General features: G+C 49.5%; 1 protein-coding gene across 5 annotated transcripts in view; it reads left to right on the top strand.

Annotated features, from left to right (window-relative positions):
- Window positions 1-20291, top strand: part of Atp11a (ATPase phospholipid transporting 11A) — a 109681-nt gene that overhangs the window by 85043 nt on the left and 4347 nt on the right. For 2 of the 5 annotated variants that reach the window (XM_055608422.1, XM_055608423.1), the window contains exons 20-28: window positions 256-433; window positions 1783-1885; window positions 2042-2187; window positions 2676-2735; window positions 3731-3858; window positions 6755-6890; window positions 12525-12590; window positions 13442-13545; window positions 15137-15302. In XM_055608422.1, coding sequence (XP_055464397.1) covers window positions 256-433; window positions 1783-1885; window positions 2042-2187; window positions 2676-2735; window positions 3731-3858; window positions 6755-6890; window positions 12525-12590; window positions 13442-13545; window positions 15137-15302 — 1087 coding nt within the window. Of the gene's footprint in view, window positions 1-255; window positions 434-1782; window positions 1886-2041; window positions 2188-2675; window positions 2736-3730; window positions 3859-6754; window positions 6891-12524; window positions 12591-13441; window positions 13546-15136; window positions 15303-17533; window positions 17619-19660; window positions 19771-20291 lie in introns of all 5 variants that reach the window. The other 3 variants (XM_055608424.1, XM_055608426.1, XM_055608425.1) reach the window with 3 other exon arrangements.

Raw genomic sequence — 20291 nt, 5'->3', positions numbered from 1 at the left:
TGTGGAGGCCCTGGTATGGGTGGTGTAGACTGTGGAGGCCCTGGTATGGGTGGTGTAGACTGTGGATGTCCAGGCGTGGGTGCTCTAGACTGGACGTCCAGGCGTGGGTACTCTAGACTGTGGAGGCCCAGGCGTGGGTGCTCTAGACTGTGGAGGCCCAGGTGTGGGTGCTCTAGACTGTGGACGTCCAGGTGTGGGTGCTCTAGACTGCAGGTGCAGTGGCTGAGTGGTCCTTCCCTTCTGTGTGCTCTGAAGACTTTCCACAGATATGCACGACTATGGGTTGATCATCGATGGAGCAGCGCTGTCCCTGATCATGAAGCCCCGGGAGGATGGGAGCTCCTCGGGCAACTACAGAGAGCTCTTCCTGGAGATCTGCAGGAACTGCAGCGCTGTGCTCTGCTGCCGAATGGCGCCCTTGCAGAAGGCTCAGGTCAGGAACGGCTCACTCCTGCACTGTAGGGAGAAAGCCTTTTTTTTTTTTTCCTAAGTCTCGCTGTCATGGGTTGTTAAACAATTAGGAAGACAATTGGAAATTCAGAACCTGAGTCTTAGATCCTACCTGAGGGCTTGGATGGCCCCTCCTAGAGAGGCCCCATGGTGCCTTGGGAATCTATTACAAGGGGGTGGGCAGGGAACTTGCCTTCACTGAGACCTCTGTGTGCCAGGGGAGTCAGGATTTGACTCTCTCTCTCTGGACAGTCCTCGGCACTTCCCCTGTTCTTGGGGGAACATACCCAGATCATTTTTGTAAACACATCAAATGTATTGTGGAAGATGTACGTAAACATGGTATCTTTACAACATTCATACACCTGAATGAGGTCTGGCTTCACTGTAGCGTATTTCAGGTGTGATGCAAGGAGCTTTGAACTGCTCCTAAGGAAATCAGGGCCTCTCAGCTGGCTCAGCCATAAAGGAAGAGTCATCATGTATGTCTGAAAGCCAGGTTTGGGGAGGTGCTGTTTCATATGCAAGCTTGCTGCTCCAGTTAGCCGCTGTCACTAGACACAGTCAGGAAGTCCCTGGGCAGCTCTCAGAAAGGACAGGCTGGGGTACAGTTACTCGCACGTATCTTGTTTGGGGTAAAAATGGCTTTTTCCCAGCTCCCTTCTGTGCTTGAGTCCATGTAAACCTTCTATAATTGTTTCCCTGATGGGAGCCTGGCATTTCCAATGCTATTTTCAGATTCTCGATTTCTTTATGCAAGTGCATATATAGTTCCATTTCTTGTCTTGAAAGAAGAAAGCACTCTGCTTTGCCTCCTTCTCAGTCTTGCATCCTAATCCTAAACTAAAATGCAATGCATGTAGGGAAGTCTATAAAGAAATCAACCTGGAAACTGAGAAATAAAGAGAAATCATGAAGAGTACTTACTGCATTAAGTTGACATATTTAATTTTTATACATGACAAATTTGAAAATTAAAACAGCATTAGAAACAACTTTTTAAAAAAATTGTTTGATACCAAATGACATGGAATTGAAGCAGCTTTTTGAAAACTACTGTGCTGGCATTGGCCCCAGGCTTTTCCGATACCTGAACATAACTCTAATTTTGTGTTCATGCCTTCATGAAGCTGTGCCATTGATCATATCTTAATTTTTATGAGACTGTTTGATCTTCTCTGGAGGAAATAATCTGAGAGCTGTAAATGAGCTTTAAGCTAACAATTTCCCCATTTCCTGCACCATCTTTATGTCTTTGTTGGTTCTTCCCAGTTAATAACACTAACAAAACTGAAACAGAGATGATAAACTTCATGTTTCTTTCTTTTCCAGATTGTTAAATTAATCAAATTTTCAAAGGAGCACCCTATTACCTTAGCAATCGGTGATGGTGCAAATGATGTCAGTATGATTCTAGAGGCCCACGTGGGCATAGGTAAGCCATTGCTGCTCATTAGGTAGACAGAGGCTGTGTCGTAGCATGCAGAGGGACCTTGGGCTTCCACCTGTGACCTGTGCTTTTACGAGGGGACAGTGGTCTCCTGGGCTTAGCTGATTCTGGCTTACAAGTTTTATCTGCCCTTCATTCTAGGCGTCATTGGGAAGGAGGGTCGCCAAGCTGCAAGGAACAGCGACTATGCAATACCCAAGTTCAAGCATTTGAAGAAGATGCTTCTTGTTCACGGGCATTTTTACTACATCAGGATATCTGAGCTTGTGCAATACTTCTTTTATAAGGTAGGAAGTACTTCTCTCCTCTCACAGTTTCAGTGGCCTGAGACCTGCATCAGGTGACCTAGTGTTTTCAGGGCCATTTATCTACAAATAGAAGTGACCATTAAGAAGTAGGTTGCTCCTATAAAAAGAGGATCCCTGACACTTCCTGTACTTTCTCAGAATGTAACATGGAGCCAGAGGAAGAGTCGTAAGATGTTTGAGGGCAAATGTCTTTGGTGCTCTCCGTGCAGGCAGGTCCTTGCTGCCCAATTCTCAATTGCCACTGCCTTAAACCAGTGTGTCTCCCTTCTGCTGCTCATGTTCTCCAGGGCCCCACCATAGACCTGCCCTGAGGAGAAGCATGTCCAAACCCTACTCAGCTATTGTGTGGTTCGTTGGGCTCACTTGGCCCGTGCCCCGTAGGAAGCATAATGTGTTGGCAGTGGCTACTGAGCTCTAGACATCTCTGCAGAATGCCCTTGAACTAATGGCCATGACTTATTTTTCAGAATGTCTGCTTCATTTTCCCTCAGTTTTTGTACCAGTTCTTCTGCGGATTTTCACAGCAGGTCAGTCTGATGTCATAAATTGGAAGCTCACCATGGTCTTGCCTTCCTTCCCTGTGGGTGGCCATAGTGAGGGGACAGTCTTCAGGAATATGCAGATGGACCTTATGTGGATCTGATAGGGGCCTTGGGGTCATCCATCCTGCTGCCCATGTCAATAGACAAAGATGAAGGGCCAGGCTACAGAGCGGAGGAGTTGCCAGCCCCCAGTCTGGGTGTGGTGAGGCTAAATATGTTCCTGAATACAGCCTGTAATGACATAGCCAATACACCCACACCTGAACCTTCATGGATGTGTGGGCCATCCTTGGAGTCAGACATGGAAGTATGCAGGATGCAGACATATGTCACCTGGGAGACTCCTCAGTACTTGCTGCCTGGGCAGACACTTTTCTGTCCCAATGTACCATGTGCTCAAATGGACAGTGGCCAATAGCTTGTATCCAGAGCCACCAGGGCCAGGTTAATTGAAGCTGAAAGATGTTAAAGTGAACAGAATTGCAAATTAGGGAGCTAAACTCTGCCTGGACCTGAAGAATTTTAAACCTGGCAAATTTACTTCATGAAGTTTAAAATATGTTGCATTTGTCTGTCTCTGTAAAATGGTGGCTTTTATGCATTTTAGGTGCACTTTCTATATATTTATGCTTTTTACAAATTAAAAAGTAGCATACTCAGGGCCTAGGGAAATGACACAATTGATGAAGTTCTTGCTGTGTAAGCATTAGGACCTGAGTTCAAATCCCCAGCACCCATGTTCAAAGCTGGCTATAGCAGCATAGACCTGTACTTTTGGTGATGAGAGGTCAGAGGCAGTAGGACGCATGGGGCTCATTGCCTAACCACTCCACCTGGGTCAGTGAGCTCCAAGGCACCTGATGCTGACCTCTGTTCTCCACACACATGTGCACACGCACACACAGTAATACGCTAAATCATAACATCAACGTGTTCAAGCCACTGTGGAGTGCCACTCAGCTTGCTTCTCCTTCTTGCAGACTTTGTACGATACTGCGTATCTGACTCTCTACAACATCAGCTTCACCTCCCTCCCAATTCTCCTGTACAGCCTCATGGAGCAGCACGTGGGCATTGAAGTGCTCAAGAGAGACCCATCCCTCTACAGGTGTGTGCCTCTGTCCCTGGGCAAGTGTGAGCCCCTACAGCTCTTCTGTGCAGCACAGGGAGGCGAGGAAGCAGCGCAGAGTCCTCCCATCAGCTCACGCTGGTGGGATTTCAAAGCTGGTGCGCATGCTCCCACAGGATAGAAGTAGCCAGTGAGTGTCCTGGAGGATGCGCCAGGTGATGGGGTCTGCAGTAGGCTTGGATGCACATAGGAACCTCCTTTGTGTGTCACAGCATGGTAGAGACGTGAACCCCTTCTGCGCCCTGCTGTTGGTAGAGTTGGGAAAGCTAGGAGTGGAGCCCTCCTCGACTCTGCTTCAATTCTCAGTATTAAGGCAATAGCTTTTCTACTCTTTCAGAACTGCCCAGATTTTCTGACATACGCAATGTTTCTTTGTAGTCTTTTTTGATAACACATAAGAAGGAGATCCCCTGCTTTTGTCCAGTTTCTCCCGGTAATAATGAGTTGGATGCTGCCAGCCAGTAGACACAGTATTGTTCTTCACCTGCTTCATTCATTTTGCCCAGGGTCTATTGTCTTCTTCCTGTGTGTACACACATGTATGCGCTTAGTTCTGTGAGGTCTCTTCACCGGTGTAGTTTCAAAAGCCACATAACAGCAGACAACCTTTTCCTGTCCAGTTCCACAGGATGCAGTCACCGGCTTTGGGGCCTTCCTTTTTAATGTTTAGCCATTTAAGAGACCTTGAAGTTTGAGGAAATAGGTAGAAGTGTGCGTGCGTGCGTGCGTGCTTCAGGTGTAGACACAGAGGGAATGGTGTAGACAAACTAGTGAGTGTACTGAATAGGCCTAGAAACTCACGTGGTGGAAACCATGGCTCTGTTCTAGGGAGCAGCGTCTGAGTGCCTTGTGGATGGCTCTCCTTGTGGGGAGCACGCGAGGAGAGCTTCTGTATGTGTGTCAAGGACCAGTGTGACAGAATCTGCACCCTCGGCTATTCTTCCTGGGACTTCCATGGGGTGCTCCCTTTCCTCTAGTGTAACACTGTGTGTGCTCTTGGCAGCTCTTCCTTTCACTTTGTCTGTAATGGGTTCAGCAGTGGCACAATAGAAATCTCTTAATAATTCTAAGGTACACCGGGCCCAGTGGTGCCCGCCTGTAATCCCAGCACTCCAGGAGGCAGAGGCAGGCAGATCTCTGAGTTCGAAGCCAGCCTGGTCTACAGAGTGAATCCAGGACAACCGTGACTATACAAAGAAACCCTGTATAGAAAAACAGAGAGAGAGAGAAAAATCTGTTACTTTCTACTGATAAAAGGATCACTGTATCGAGAGACAAAATAATAATAATAATAATAATTCTAAGGTGGATTTATTAAAAATACATAACAAGATTGAGATGATGATTCCTAAAGCAACTCAAAACCCGGGAGAGTTTTAAGAAAGACAAAATAGAGATCTTGAAGCACATAATTATGCTCAGAACAGCACATAGTATCCTGTCTCAGGAGACAGCCCTTGCAAGAATGGCTCAGAGAGGTTAATGAACACATGTGAGCATGAGGACGTTAGTGCAGGAGCAAGGACCTCATCTGTAGGCACCACAACCTCAGGCAGTAAGGAGACAGGAAGGGTTGGAGTCTACCAGCTTTTATGCCAACAGAATAAATCCCCTTATCTTGGCTATGGTTGCACGGGACAGAAATGCAGATAGTGTCAAGAGAAGAGTCAGTAAAAACGTGTAAAGTCCAGTACGTAGGCTGCCAGCGAGGTGTTTAAGTTACAGGGTGCTAGCCACAGTGACCACAGAGATGCACTTAACTATGAGGCCAAAAGGTTAAATATCTGCCTAAGGAAAATAAAGCGTATGAGAAGAAAACTTGTGAAAAAAAAAACTTTCAGGGAATCATTATCTAGTTTCTTGGAACATATCTAAGGAAATAAAACTGAAATTGTATGCTTTGTGGCTTTGAAATGAAACACAGAGGCTTGAGCTGTTCAGGGCCATCTCCTTAACAGCAGGCTGGTGGTCACTCCCTTCATTATACCGTTGCCACATCTTCATCCCTTGGAGCTCTTGAACCCACGGGAATTGGACTCCAGCAACCCTAAATCTCAGTGTGCAAATCGTATATCAGATGTGTCTGTGCTGTTGTTGGTTAGTCACATTTAGAAGACAAGAGTGCACCAGGTTTTCTTTTACCAGCAATACAATTGACTCTGAGAGATAAAGTATTCAAGAGTGGAGAGCATTGGTGTACAGCAGTGTAGTCTGAAGAAATGTGGCTTTCTCCAGCAGAAGATGCAGCCTCCATGTCTTTTGGTCCCAGTTGATGCTGTTTAGGGACACATGGGCAGAGTGTATAGAAGGAGGTTTTTCCTCCCTTCTCTAAGCTCCCAGAATAATGACTCATAACAATCAAAATGATTTTACAAATACCTAGGCCATATAGTGAGGCTCTTCTCTGACTAGCTCATAGCTTAAAATAACCCATATAGGGGCTGGAGAGATGGCTCAGTGGTTAGGAGCACTGTCTGTTCAAGTCCCAGCACCCACATGGAAGCTCACAACTGTCTGTAATGCCTATTACATTCGCACTAATGCACATAAAGTTAGATAAATAAAAAATATTTTAAAAAAAATAACCCATATAATACTAATCTACATTCTGCCACGTGCCTGGTTACCTGAGCTCACTTACCATGCATCCATCCTCTTAGCATCTTGCTGACTGACTCTCCTATACCTGGCTCTCTCCCAGAATCCTCTCTGCCTTCTTTGTCCCACCTCCTATCTTCTGCCTATAGGCTGTCAGATTTATTATTGATGACAGGTGCTACATCCATCCACTGCATATGATATTCCTTCTGTAAGAGAAGGGCTGGACAGGGTGGCCCTTGTGCTGATGTCACAGTTTCTCCACTCTTTTCCTCAGAGACATCGCCAAGAATGCACTGCTCCGCTGGCGGGTGTTCATTTACTGGACGTTCCTCGGCGTATTTGACGCTTTGGTATTTTTCTTTGGTGCTTATTTCATGTTTGAAAACACAACCGTGACCAGCAACGGACAGGTCAGTACTGAGCGTGATCTTGAGGCTTCACTACTTAGTAATAAGCCCCACTGTGTACGGTCATTGTGTAGAGCAGCCGTGTGAGAAGAGGTCGGCCTGTGGTTAGGTGAGCACCGATGGGTGTGCATCTATGAGCAGCCTAGAGGAAGGACGTGTCACACTCACCAGATGTAGGGGAAGGTTGACCCTGAGGTTTTCCTGACAGTTCACAATGTGCACCTGCCGTGAGCTGAACCCAGTGGCTCTGGGGCTTCCTCCAGCCACTGTACTTTTGTATGGGAGTTAAGTGGTGTACGTGTCTCTCCACAGTGCGTGAGCATGACCCCTTTACAGTGAGTAGCTCTGTAGTTCTCTAATAGAGAGCAGCTTGTTGTTTGCCTACTTTCTGGGGTTTGTTTTATTCGTATCTTGCTTTTTTCTTTTTGCCACTTGCTTCCCTTCCCACCTCAGATAATGACCACCAACACAAGCATGGTAAGACACTATGGGTTTGTCCTCTCTGTGTTTTTGGAGTGCATTACAAATAAAATATTTCTTGAAAATATTTTCAAATGTGACTTCTCCTGTGTGCTTTGTTGGTAGAAAAGCTGTTAGCCATTTCTGCCCTGTGCTGGCGTCAGAGCCTCCTGACCCTGCAAGGTGTCTTCTCCCTGGGTTTCTGTCAAGGCTTCAGTAGTAGGGGATTATTAAGCTGGCCCCATAGGTCTGCATGTCACTGTAAATTAAGGACAGGCCTGGTAGGGACCGTGCTTTGGTGGCATAGCGGTGCCACCTTGGGGAACAAGTGACATCAAGTAGACCTTAGATCTTCTCCATGTAATATCACAGTTCCAGGCTTAGTGTTAGCCCAGTTAGGTCACAGGTTCTGAGATGGCTGTTCAAATAGACACTGCAATTGACATCAGAGAAAACTCCTCCGTAGCCATCCCTTCAGGGAGCTTGAAGACAGAAATGCTTCTCATTTCTCGTTTAACCAGCTCCCCTCTTCTCCCATGTTGTCTTCCCCATGCTGATCCCTCAGGCTGTCAGGCTGAAATGCCCAAGTGTGGCCTGTGGCCTGACAGTTTGTGTGTTTGTTTCTGTGTCCTCATAACTAAAAGCTCTGATCTCTTGCAACATAATAAAAATCAGTGTTTTACTAAATTTGATCCTGAAGATATGCTAAAATTTATTTCACTGTTTTAAAGATTTTAAGGTTTTTGTAGCTTACTGTGATCTTTTATTGTCATCAATCAATGCCTGTAAGCCACCGGTGAACGTGGTAGCAGGGTCATCGGTGTCTTGGGTAACTTGTACACTATTGCCCATAAGTCAGCCTTTAAGGGGCACCTCATCATCCCATGTCCTAAACACTCGGTGTCAGCACTTGTTCACTGTCAAACCACATCTTGCCACTCAAGTGCCCTTCATCTGGTGGTCTCTGGCATGGGGAGGGAGGTTGAGGAAGGAGCGTACACAGGTTAGGAAACGGGTGTGAGGCGTGTCCAGAACTCGGATCCTGACCTGTGCCAGCCTTGTGGCATCTACCTCAGCGTTTCAGAGTACAGTGACAGACATTCCCCGGGAATGCCCTGGAGGTCGAGTGCTAGGGAAGGACTTGGGTGGCTCTCTGCTTTAGAAAGACAGCAGCAGTGAGCTCATTTCCCAGGCCTTCCTGTGTCTCTCTTCAGTGTCTCCAGCCTCTTCTCACGCTCTGGGGTTTGGTGAGTCTCCTGCCCTGCTGGCTGGAGTGTATGGTAGTATCTCTGCTAGCTGTCATGGGAGCTCAGGATTCCTGTGTTCACGTGCCTTCACTTCTTGTCTTCCGCTCCTCAGACAGTGCTTTAGGTCCTTTAGGCCCTGTGTGGGCTACTGGGAAGATGCTCCTCGGTGGCCCCGCAGTGCCCCACCCGTCACCCACAGCTCTGCATTAGCCATTCTTGTTCATTGGAATTAGAGATGAGACTAGAAAACAAGTGTCATGGGCAGAGGTGGCCTCCCCTGAGCCCCCGCAGGGCTCTGCTGCTGAGAAGGGCCTTGGTGGCTGCCTTCGCCACACACATAAGCCTGTCAGTAGAGGGTCGAATGTATGGTTCACGTCTTGACACAAAGGAATTCAGAGCCAGGCATGATGGGGAATGTGCTCTGGTCTGTCTGTGGAACTCCAAGACCAGAGTCGCCTCGACATCCCTGACTGCATTCCAGGGTAGACACTGGCATCTGTCTGTGAGGTAGGAATGGAGGAACTGGGGTGACCAGGAGGCCAAGGAAGAGATGAGGTTTCTAGTCATGCACAGCACCCTGTGCCCAGGCCTCTAGGGAGCGCTTCTCAGCCTCGGTTAAGCCGGTGTTGGAGTACGAGATACAAAACTATTAGATGCGCAGGGCTGGAGTGCAAGGGCTACTGGACAAGGCCCTCTCAGGTCGGGGTTTGCAGCTTTGTGGTGATAGTTCTGGACACTCCTCATGGATCCAGGGCGCATCTTCCAGACTGTTCTGCTCAGAAGCTCACTCTGTTGCCTGCTGTTAAGGACGTTTCTAAAAAGGTGCAGCGTCTCATGGGAACATTCATAGGTCTCGTGTAGTGTGAAGACAATGGAATTATGAATAATTTCTTAAAGTTTGCTTATGAATTTTTTTTGCACTGACATCGAAATCCATAAAAGAATTTCTGATGCTACTGAGGCATTAATCACCACACTCTTGCTGATCTCTGGGCTGTTCCTAGCCTGGTATTTGATTTGGAATGTTATAATAGTCAGGAAATACCTACAGGACAGAAGGGATGGTTGTCCCTGGTGTGTGATCACAGCATACAGTTGACAGGCGGCGTGTGGAGTTGGCCCAAAGGAGTGAACAGGTGTTGTGATGGTGATCTTAAGCCAGAGCCATGTCTGGAATATTACTCCATGTAAAAATTAAGTTGGCGTAGATTTAAAGGCTTTGGGGAGCAGCAAAGACCTTATGAGGACGCTCATCCTCAGGGAAGAGAAAGAATCAAGGACTGGGCTGACATCAGACATCAGACATCAGACAGGTGGGACCGGCCCAGGACATTGCTACAGGTCTGGGGCTGTCTGAAGTCAGTCAGACCATGGATGGAGGTACATGTTGAGTTGTATGTCGGTCGGATGATGAAGGTGTATCGTGAAGGTGTTGATTACTCAGACCATTTATTTACAGGTATTGTTGAGAGCTGAGCTGTCAGTGAGGTGCGTTGTTAAGCTATGAGCCAGTCAGACCATCAGTGCTGGTCATTGTGGAGATGTAGGTCAGTTAGACATCAGTGGAGGTATGCTTTCAGTCCTGAGGAAGTCAGAAGTGGAAGCATCCCTGGGGCATGGGGAAATGTGATTATCTGGCCGAGGGGCTGGTGTCCTAGACTTACATCCCACACAGAGGTCCTTAAGGAATCTAGAAGATATTAAGAGACTCTTGGTAGGCAACCGGAAGGCTCCCACTGGAAATAAATGAGGAAATGAAGATTACATAGAAACGGCTCTGTGGCTATCTATCTATCTATCTATCTATCTATCTATCTATCTATCTATCCATCCATCCATCCATCCCAGTGCACTGGCACTCATTAACCAAGAGCCATGGGCACAGGGAGGCAGATGACCATGTTTCTTAGGCTCCTAGCCAGTCTGCAATTCCTGACTTGGGATTGTTACATTTCATCTGCCTATAAAAGTAATGGTGATGGGCTGGAGAGGTGGCTCAGTGGTTAAGAGCATTGTCTGCTCTTGCAGAGGTCTTGAGTTCAATTCCCAGCAACTACATGGTGCTTCACAACCATCTATACTGAGATCTGATGCCCTCTTCTGGTATGCAGGTATACATGCAGGTAGAACACTCATAAATATTAAATAAATAAATATTTTTTAAAGTGGTGGTGATTGTGTGCCTTACAGGGACTCAGGGCCTAGTGTCCCACCATGGTACCCCAGGTCTACCATAACCACTGAACTCAAGGGAACCTGGCAGTGGTGGAGGGATGCTTTCCTCCCTGTAACAGGTGTGGGAGGAACAAGTTGCTAAGTTTACTTTGGCCTGGTGTACAGTCCTGCTGGGATCTGCGTATCCCATTGCTTATACCTGTACCTCTGTCATGCTGTCATCTGAGTTCTCTCATTCTGTGACAACAGATGGCACAGGAGAACTGGAGTTGAGACAGTAGCCTCTACTCCCCTTACTGTAGGTCACCATTTGGCTAACACCTATAGCTTGTGGTTAAACAAACCAACTGCTTGCTCTCCAACACCCCCTTAGGTAAATGCCTTCATTGCTGCCACCAGTCTGCTGCCCCTGACTTGTAAAAATATTCCTGTCCCAGAGGTAAAGCCTGTGGGAGGGTGCTTGTGACCCAGTTCTGTCAATCACACACTCTGGGCATTGGTGTTGGCTCTCTTCCCATGGGGACCAGCCCCACATACCTTGCAGCATCTCTGCCTTCTCCCTGCTAGTTGTAGCAGTAGCTACTCCAGAGTGACCAAGCGGCCCCTGGCTAAAAGCCCTCACATGCAGGTCTAAGGGCTTCTGTTGATACTGTTTCTAAGCCCTGAGAGGATAAAGAACAGGACATGGTGGCCTCCTTATGCAGTCAGTGTCTCCAAGGCCTGATGCCCGGGGCTCCTGCAGGCCACGGAGTCACAGAAACCTGTATGGTTCTTGTATGGTTATAGGCATGTGTCTTTGATTAAAACTAACCATAGGCAAAAGTACTGGCATCATAGCCTTCTGAGTCGTGGCAAAATAAAACTTTGAGGAAGTTCTGGAAATGTTCTGTGAGAGGTGTAGTTGACAGAACCCAGCTGTCTCCACATCATGTGGCATGCAGGGAACCATTCTTGCAGAAGGCCTGTGGAGGTTGGCTTTTCTGAGAGAGAGGGCTTGCAGCTACTGACCTCACTTGTGTCTGTCTGTAGTTGAGAAATGTGTCAGTTCCTAGAGTGTGACTCCTGTCTGTACCTCCCATTGTCCTACCTGAGTCCCCACTCGAAGGAAGGCAGCCATTACTACTTGGTCTTCCCTCCTTATTGGGTAGCTGTTAGCAGCCATGGCTGTGGCCAGGGACCTGGATACTGGAGGAGTAGCCTTTGTCTAGTTTGTGCCGCCTGCCTACTCCTTGTCCTGAGGTCTTCACAGAGAAGCCCTCCCCGACGCTGTCACCTCTGTTTTCTGGTGTCTCCTCTGGCTGTCTCCTGCAGTGTTCTAACAGCTGGGCCCCTCAGCTGTGGGTATCTCTGTCACCAGAGGCAGGTTCCCTGAGTGTGGAATGCGGTAGACAGCCGTTTGATAGAAAGCAGCCTAGCTGGGGTCCAAATCTGCACAATGCATATTGACTTCAGCCGTGTGGCCTCTCCCTGCTGAACCTGAAATCTTAGGACTCTTGACAGTCATGTGCTAGTGCCGAGGAGGGCCAGCGTCAGAGGCCAGTAGGACTCTAATGTGATGCATCCCTGAGCCAGGTTTGGCCATGTGCTGGCTTATGGCCATCTGAACTCTTGCCTTCTCTAGCTCAGAAAACTGTAGTCTCCATATCTTTGGGTTGGGGTGCAGAGGCCATGGGTCATGCTCTCTAGCATCCGTGTTTGGGATGAGGGAGGAGAGGTAAACGGCAGCAGGCACTCACTTAGACTCTTGTCTTCACAGATGTTTGGAAACTGGACCTTCGGGACACTGGTGTTCACTGTGATGGTATTCACCGTCACGCTGAAGGTGAGTCACTGCTGTGGGCACACGCCAGCTGGGACCAGCCTGCCTGCAGCTCTCCCTAGGCTCCACGTTGACACTGGCACCCCCATGCTAAGTGTCTTGAGCCGTCTCCTTCAGTTCATATCCAGGTGCCAGCAAGTGTGCACTGCCTGGCACATGGACTTCAGAGCCCCTCAAGAGAGACTGAAGAGCTGAGTGTTTGTTTATAAAAGGATGGAAACTGACGTGCTCTGCAATACAGAGCCCCAGCCCCAGTATAGTTAAAACATCTGTTTGCATAAGTTAATGTATTTCAGAGTCTTTTAATTTAGTTGTATTTGTTTTATGTTTACGGGTGTTTTGTCTGCATGTATGTCTGTGTACCATGTGGGTGTCTAGTGCCCTTGGATCCCCTGGAACTAAAGTTATGAACTGCCATGGATGGTAGGAATTGAACTCAGGTTCTCTCTGCAGCCCCCACAGTCAGATTCTATGAGAACTTCGTTATGAAAGTCTCCACCCCATCACATTGGGTCTTTAAGAATATGCAAATAGACTCCTCAAATTGTCTTCTTAGGCAGGAGTATGTCAGCATGGGGGATGCTTCATGCTTACACACACACACTCAAACACACACACACTCACACTCACACACACACACACACAACAGAAGCCAGAGGTCCCAGGTGACTCAGGAAAACCTGGCAATCCCACCTGTCTTCTGAGGAAACGTGGTTTGCCTCAGTGTGGTTTTCTTTTAGCTTTGGCGGGCACTCTGCCATCGTGTTTCAGTTTCACCTCGTTTCTGATGATTTTCTGGCCCTCCTTTCTGCATGCGTGGATGATGCCGCTGTTGACACCTCCTTCTCTCATAGCTGGCGCTGGACACACACTACTGGACTTGGATAAACCACTTTGTCATCTGGGGGTCACTGCTGTTCTACGTCGTCTTCTCCCTGCTCTGGGGGGGGATTATCTGGTAAGGATCCTGAAACCCCTTGTGGCCCCAAATGCCCCACACCCCGTCATTGAGGACTCAAGGTGCGTGCTCTGCACAGCCCATGGCTTCCTGCACTGGAGTGCCAGTTGCTGTTGGAACCTGTGTTCATAGTATCATGGTGCATGTTTGGAGCTCCGGCACACAGGCGGTTCCCAGTGCCCTGAGTGAACAACTGATGTGGTTCTGGCACCTGGAAGTTGCAGAACATGACAACAGCAAGCATGCTCAGCACCTAGTGAACAGCACTTGCCATGTCATGACATGACTTGGGTGGAGGAGTTGGCACTGGCTCCACTCAGCCTCATCTCCTTCTCTAGTGCTACCACATGGAGCCAAACTCAGGACCTCAGTTCATCCTCACCAGCTCACAACGCCATTCATAGGGACATGAGGTCTACTCTTCCCCGTGTGTTCTTTGTGGACACTTTGTGGACACCCACAGCCCTCAGCATGGGGCAGGATCATTTGGCCATTGTGCTGTGACATTCCCAAAGGACTTCAGCAGTTCAACCTCACATAAAACCCACTCCTGAAGGATGTTGTGTCCCCTTCAGTTGAATTAGCACCATGGCCAAAGGCCCTGTGACCTGAGAGCCTGGGCCAGGGAGGAATGGGAGGGGCAGCCCCTGAGAAGTAAGGCGTGTGTACATCACTCTTCGCTTATATAGGCTCGTCTTGCCCTGGTCCTGGCCAGGCTGTAAGGCCCAAAGCAAAGTCTCTTCACTCAGCATCACAGCCCCTGGGGAGGGGCGACCTCAGACAAGACCATCCTAGCCTCTTCCTCCCTTGTGATGGCTCCTGGAGCTGGGCAGGAGCAAAGAACAGCGTTGAGTGGCCTCCAGCTGCCACCTCCCAATCAGAAAGCCAGAACTGAGGCCCTGCCAGGACCTGAGGGGACGCTTTGTGGGGCAGAGTAGGGGCGGCTGGGACCTTGGGCCTGAGAGTTGCATGACTTCTCTACCCTCTCTGCTGAGTTGTATGTGTAAGCATGTAAGCAACAGGTACCTTTCCACCAGCTCCAGGTACCCTGTCTCCAAGTGTCACCCTTCCCCATTCGTCATTCTGGTTATCACTGTGTGTCCACATGCACTTTGTATTATCCTTGGAGGTGGGGCTTTACTCTATCCGTGGGCTGTTTGTAGTGCCAGGAAGAAGAAGGTAATTTCCAGGTCCTGTGTGGAAACAGGGAGCATGGAGCCAAGGAAGCCATCGTCAGCACACTGGGAACCAACCCCCGTTCCTCTGTCTCCTCTGGAGGCATGTGTTCAAAGCATTTGGTGGCCTCTGGGCCTGCTGGCCAACACCCCACCAACCTCCATGTGAATAGTGCTGATGTGGGAAGTTCACCCAGATGCTGGGCCTGTGGGATCCCTTTTCCCTTTGGGGCACAGTCTACAATTCCTTCCTCCTTTTCTCACTCTAAGACTCCAGGAGGCAGATTTGAGGCGGTGTGATCAGTGGCTGACAGCTCTGAGGCTGGCACCTTGGGGAGGGCTTGGGAAGCAGCCTGAATTTGTGGCATCCCTCCTGGTGAGGCAGCCTCTCACTACTGCCCTCTCTCTCTACCCAGGCCGTTCCTCAGCTATCAGCGGATGTACTATGTATTCATACACATGCTGTCCAGTGGGCCTGCCTGGCTGGGCATCACTCTTCTGGTCACTGTCAGCCTCCTTCCTGATGTCCTCAAGAAGGTCTTGTGCAGACAGCTATGGCCCACGGCGACAGAGAAGACTCAGGTATGGAGGTTGCCAGGCCAGGCCAGCCACTTTCTTCTGCCTGTCTTGTGATAGGGAGGTTTCTAGGCTATCTCAAAGGGTCTGGGTATCACAAGACTGAATAGCCGACACCTTACTCATTGATTCTGCAATGACACACCTTTTAAGTGTCTTATTAAGTAAAATTCAAGATGAACAATGTTTTATTTGCTTTTTATACCTAAATAGTCATCTGAAATAATAAAAATAAGAGAAAGTTATTTTCTGTAAATCCACAAAAAAGTAATTAATTGTTACTTTGGCTGCTGAATTATGATCTGGGCTGGTGCCCAGCAATCTAGCAGCCACTCAGCATGCCCAAGCGTGCTCATTTCCTAACTCTGGAAGGGGAAAAGATTGTGCCACTTTTAAGGGTGTTGAATTTGAATTTGGCTCAAATCTACCTTTATAAGAGGAAATGGGGGGTCTCTGTTTCCCATCTCCCAAACTGGCCGAAAGCAGAGCCCTCAGCCTTGTCATGAGGCACAGTGTGATCACGCCTGTTGTGGCTTGCCCAGGAGGCCACCAAGACACAGATTGTCAACCTCCCCCATGAGAGTCTTAATCTCCTAGAGGCCGGGCTGTGGGGTTGAATTGCCGGCAACTTTCCCATAACTTCTCGTGCAGCATCTTGACAACACAGGGCCCCTGTGCACAGAGAAGGGCAGAGCTACACAGCTCCCACAGAGGGAGAGCAGTAAGGGGCCAAGGTGGGGGTATAGGTCCCTCGTCACCTGGCTGTACCTACCGCCCATGTGTGGAACTTGAGTCTAGAGCTGGCCATGTTTGGACTGGGAAGCAGGCATCCCCACCTGGGGTCGGTGAGGTTCCACCTCAGCGTTCCCACCTTCAGGTTGGCTCTCTTCTTGGGACTTTTTGCCACCAGCTCTTCCCTGCTTTGTGCCTCCTCCACAGTTGATAAACTGTCGTTAGAACTCCTAACCCTGCCTGTGCGCATGGGGGTGGACGTGTTCACCCAGTGCTGCTGTGAGCAGTCCCAAGTTAGTGCCTTGCAGCAACATGACACCAGGCAGGGGTAGCTGTAAAGCTTGGGGACCCCTCACAGCATAAGAGACAACAGGAAAGGAAGTCCACCTGCCACTGATACCCCCCAACCTCACCTCACCACACACATACACACACACACACCACAGCAATTGGCCCCGGAGCTATCCATGTCAGCGTCTTTGGTTTCCATTGGAATGACATTCATTGTCCCTAGCCATGGGCAATGAGAAGGCTGTCCCAGCCACCATCTTTCACACAAGCCTAAAGCCTTCAGTGGTACAGCTCCAAGGCTGACGTGTCCAGGGTCACAGTAGAGACTCAGCTTCCTAACACAGAGACACAGTGGATATACATGGTCATAAAGGTTCCCTGCACCCAGGAATACAGTGGCCATGGTGCATGTTCTTCAGAATGTCTTATGAGAGATGCCATGTTCATGACAACAGCCCATGTACAGGGATGGAATGAATACGAATTCTCTGTGAGGCACTACCCATTACCACTCCCTGTGCATGGGGATATATGGAAACACACGTTCAAGGCAATATCTTGACACTTGGGACATGGGGACACTTGCTCGTGACAGCACTGTGCGTAGAAGCATGCCTCAGGGTGGCTCTCTGTTCCCTGGCTATAGCGTAGCTGCCGTCACAAAAGCACATCGTACCTGATGCCCAGATGCTGATGGGCTGGCTGTTCAGGTGTTTGACTGGATGCATTGGAGCAAAGAGTTCAGCTCTGCAGCTAGCAAGGCCAGCTCCCTGCAGGACTCCTGAGATTTGCTATGACTGTAGTTGTGGCTTCTACTGTGGGAATTTTCTGGAGTGGCCTTGGAAGGTAGGAAGGAAAGGCTGAGGGAACTATCCCATCGCCTCCATTAGTGGAGAAACTCCCACTGCTGTGGTGAGATCTGAAGCCTTTAAGACACATCTTTACTACAGACTGTCCCCAGTTGTAGTGCAGGAGGCATAGAGCTTGGAGGAGCCAGGTGTGGGCCTGGGCAGGAAGGAGTGGGCCAGTGGGCCCTGGCCTGGCGGCACCCAGCAGCTTGGGCAGTGGTGGTAACTGTGTGCTAGGATGTTTGCCTGTAACCAACTTACCTCTTGTCTCTCTCTCCTGCCTCCCTCACCCTCCACTGCTTTGCCTAAATAACCACTACTTGTTCAAATACTCCACGTGCGTGGCCTCCGGACTGCGGCCTGCAGGCCAGGAACAAGTGCCTTTCTGTTGAGCAGCCCACCGTCTTTATGCTTTCCCAGACCGCCAGTGGTCTGAGTTTCTGACCAACAGGTGACCATCTCTACCTTCTTGCATGTTGGGGTGATGGCCACAGGACCAGGTGGGAAGAGCTTAGTGTTGAGGCCACCCACCACACTCTCTGCTATTGTCACTCATCACAATCACCTGTCAGGTAACACGGGGACAGTACGCCACCCATGAGGGGAGCACTAATGATGGGCTTTGTCTTCCTCTAGCAGAGGCTCTTGGCAGCTCTCTGTGTCCATCATGGGGTCCAGAGCTCACACCATTGCTTGACACAGGTGCTTAGCCCCAAAGCACCTGACAGTCAGGCCGGTCACACACGTAGTCAGACCAGCTTGAGCAAGATGACCCTAGCATGGCCCTGTTCTCTACAGCCATGGTGGTAGGAATTGAGACTTCTCTCCACATGCTCACCTCTGGGGTCCCACTCTTTAGTGTGGGGACTGAGGAATGCCAGGAGAGAGAGTTCTGTGCAAGACCCCTGAGACATCTTGAGGTGGAGATCCCTGTTCTGCCTTTCAAAATAAGGACCTGTGTTTAGAAAATCCCGGGATGTGCTGCTTTTAACAGCCACTGTGGCGGCATAGAGCTCCGCCCTAGGAGCCTTTTCCTTGGTGGCTGCTGTAGCCAGTCCCTGCTCCTCAGCTGAGAAGTCAGGGCAGCAGCAGCACATAGTGCTGTGGAATCTGGGCTGAATTTTTACAACACCCACATTTGCTCCATCAGTGAGCTTTGGAGGAGTGCCTGCCTCACCAGGGCTTATGGCTAAGAACCACCCAGAGCAGAAGTAGCTACCTCCCCATGTATCTTAAACACCATAGTTAGCAAGATGACACATTTTGAAATAATGGCAATCAAAGTGTTTCTAACTTAGTGTCATAAGAACTCGTTAGAGTAAATTACATCATTCCAGCTGCTGTTTTACACTCTCAAAAACACTTTGGACGGAACGTTTAGGAAGACTAGAATGTCACAAGGACTTTGTAAAACATTACATGCTCCAACTCAGGCTGCAAACACTGTTGGCTGTTGACGGAGCTTCCTAAGTACTGAGTCTCTTGAACCTGTGCAGCAGCAGACTCCAGCGCTGGGGAGATAGCCCTGGGGTCCTGTCTCCTGTGGCCTGGGCCTCAGCCCAGGCATCACGGCAGACCACACATGCACACAGGCCCTGCCACTGCGCTTCAGGCACAGCAGACACTACTGCTGCAAAGCTTTGGAGGAGCAGACATTCCGCAGGCCTCGGCGGGGCAGACTTCAGACACCTGGGGATCGTTTTCAACCTGTTCCTAGTACAAGGCAAGCGTGACGGACACTGGGCATGTTATATATATCAGCTTGTATATATAACATTGTGGGTGTCTTCGCACCAGTCTCTGCGTCCACACACTTGCAGCAGCCTGCCTGCCCACCTCTGTGCCTGTGTGGGCAACAGCACCATCCTCTGGCTACTTCTTACTGGACACTGGCCAGTTCCACCTGCTCTTCTGCCATCCAGCCTTGTACTCCTTCAACTCTGAAAGCTCCCTCATTCCTCAGCACTGAGGAACTGGTGCATGAGGAATGGAAAATGCCAGGCCAGGAGCCAACGGTCTTCAGGAATGAATGTCTGGTCTGCCAGGCAGGTTGTACAGACACCACTGCTCAGGTGCCAGTGGCTCTGCAGAGGAAGCGACACACAGGTGCCCTGTGGCAGGGCACAGAACTTTATGATTCTGGACGTATCCTCTATGTCAGGAGCAGGAACTTGTTAGGACTTCCTCCCCTTTTACCTTGCCACTTCTTCCTCGAATGAAGCTGTTCAGGGCCATCTGTCCCCCTAGAGGGGTCTTTGTGCACCCTGTGGACAGGCAGCCCCTGGAGCCAATGCTGGCTGCCTGGATGCCATGATGACTGATATGTGCAGAGCCTGCAAGCGGAGCGCATGGCCTGCGTGGTTGAGAGTGTGGGGATGGATGGCGTAGGTCACTGTAGACATGCCCTAGGCCTGCAGTAGCCAGGGCACAGTGCTGGCCTCCTTCGCTGGCTTCCGTGTGGGCAGCAGCTCAGTGTCTTTCCTCGCCTTGCAGCAGAGCACCCGACTCAAAGCATTGGTTGACGCCACTTCGAACAGCAGCAGGCCCCTGCTGAAGGACTTCTTCCCGCAGCCAAGACGGGTCTAGCCCAACGCTAGGTAACGGTATGGCTGCCCACTGGGCACTAAGCCGGTGTGCTGTGACTCTTGGATTGTCTGTTCTTCCTCCAAAGTTTTGCTGTGTTGTCATTTTTTTTTAAATGAGTGATTTGTTCTGAAAACAAACTCTACCATTTTTACACATACACACACATACACACAGGTAAGTGGCCCAGCTGAGAGGTGAGCTAAGCACATAGGGGGAACGTTAAATTCATGTGTATACATACAAGTGACATGATCAGTGTGCTGTGCCCAGTGCTGCCTGACAAGCGGGCCCCTGTGCCTGTGATAGACACAGCTTCACAGAAAAGCTACTTGAGATAATCCTGTCTTGAAATCGGGAGTAGAGTCTCACATAGCTGCACAGGACATGAGCCCATTTAGTATCCAACCGAAACCATTGGTGGAGCACAGGACTGGGTCTGGATAGCCCTGGGGCTCTGAGGCCCCCACAATATCTGTGATGCAGCCTCATCTAGAGGTAGTCTCCTGGAAGTGTAATAGAGGGATCGTCTCCAGGAGAG

The sequence above is a fragment of the Psammomys obesus genome, unplaced genomic scaffold, assembly GCF_907164565.1.
Source record: "Psammomys obesus unplaced genomic scaffold, mPsaObe1.curated_primary_1811, whole genome shotgun sequence".
NCBI lineage: Eukaryota > Metazoa > Chordata > Mammalia > Rodentia > Muridae > Psammomys > Psammomys obesus.
This window is presented reverse-complemented; position numbering and strand designations above follow the sequence as displayed.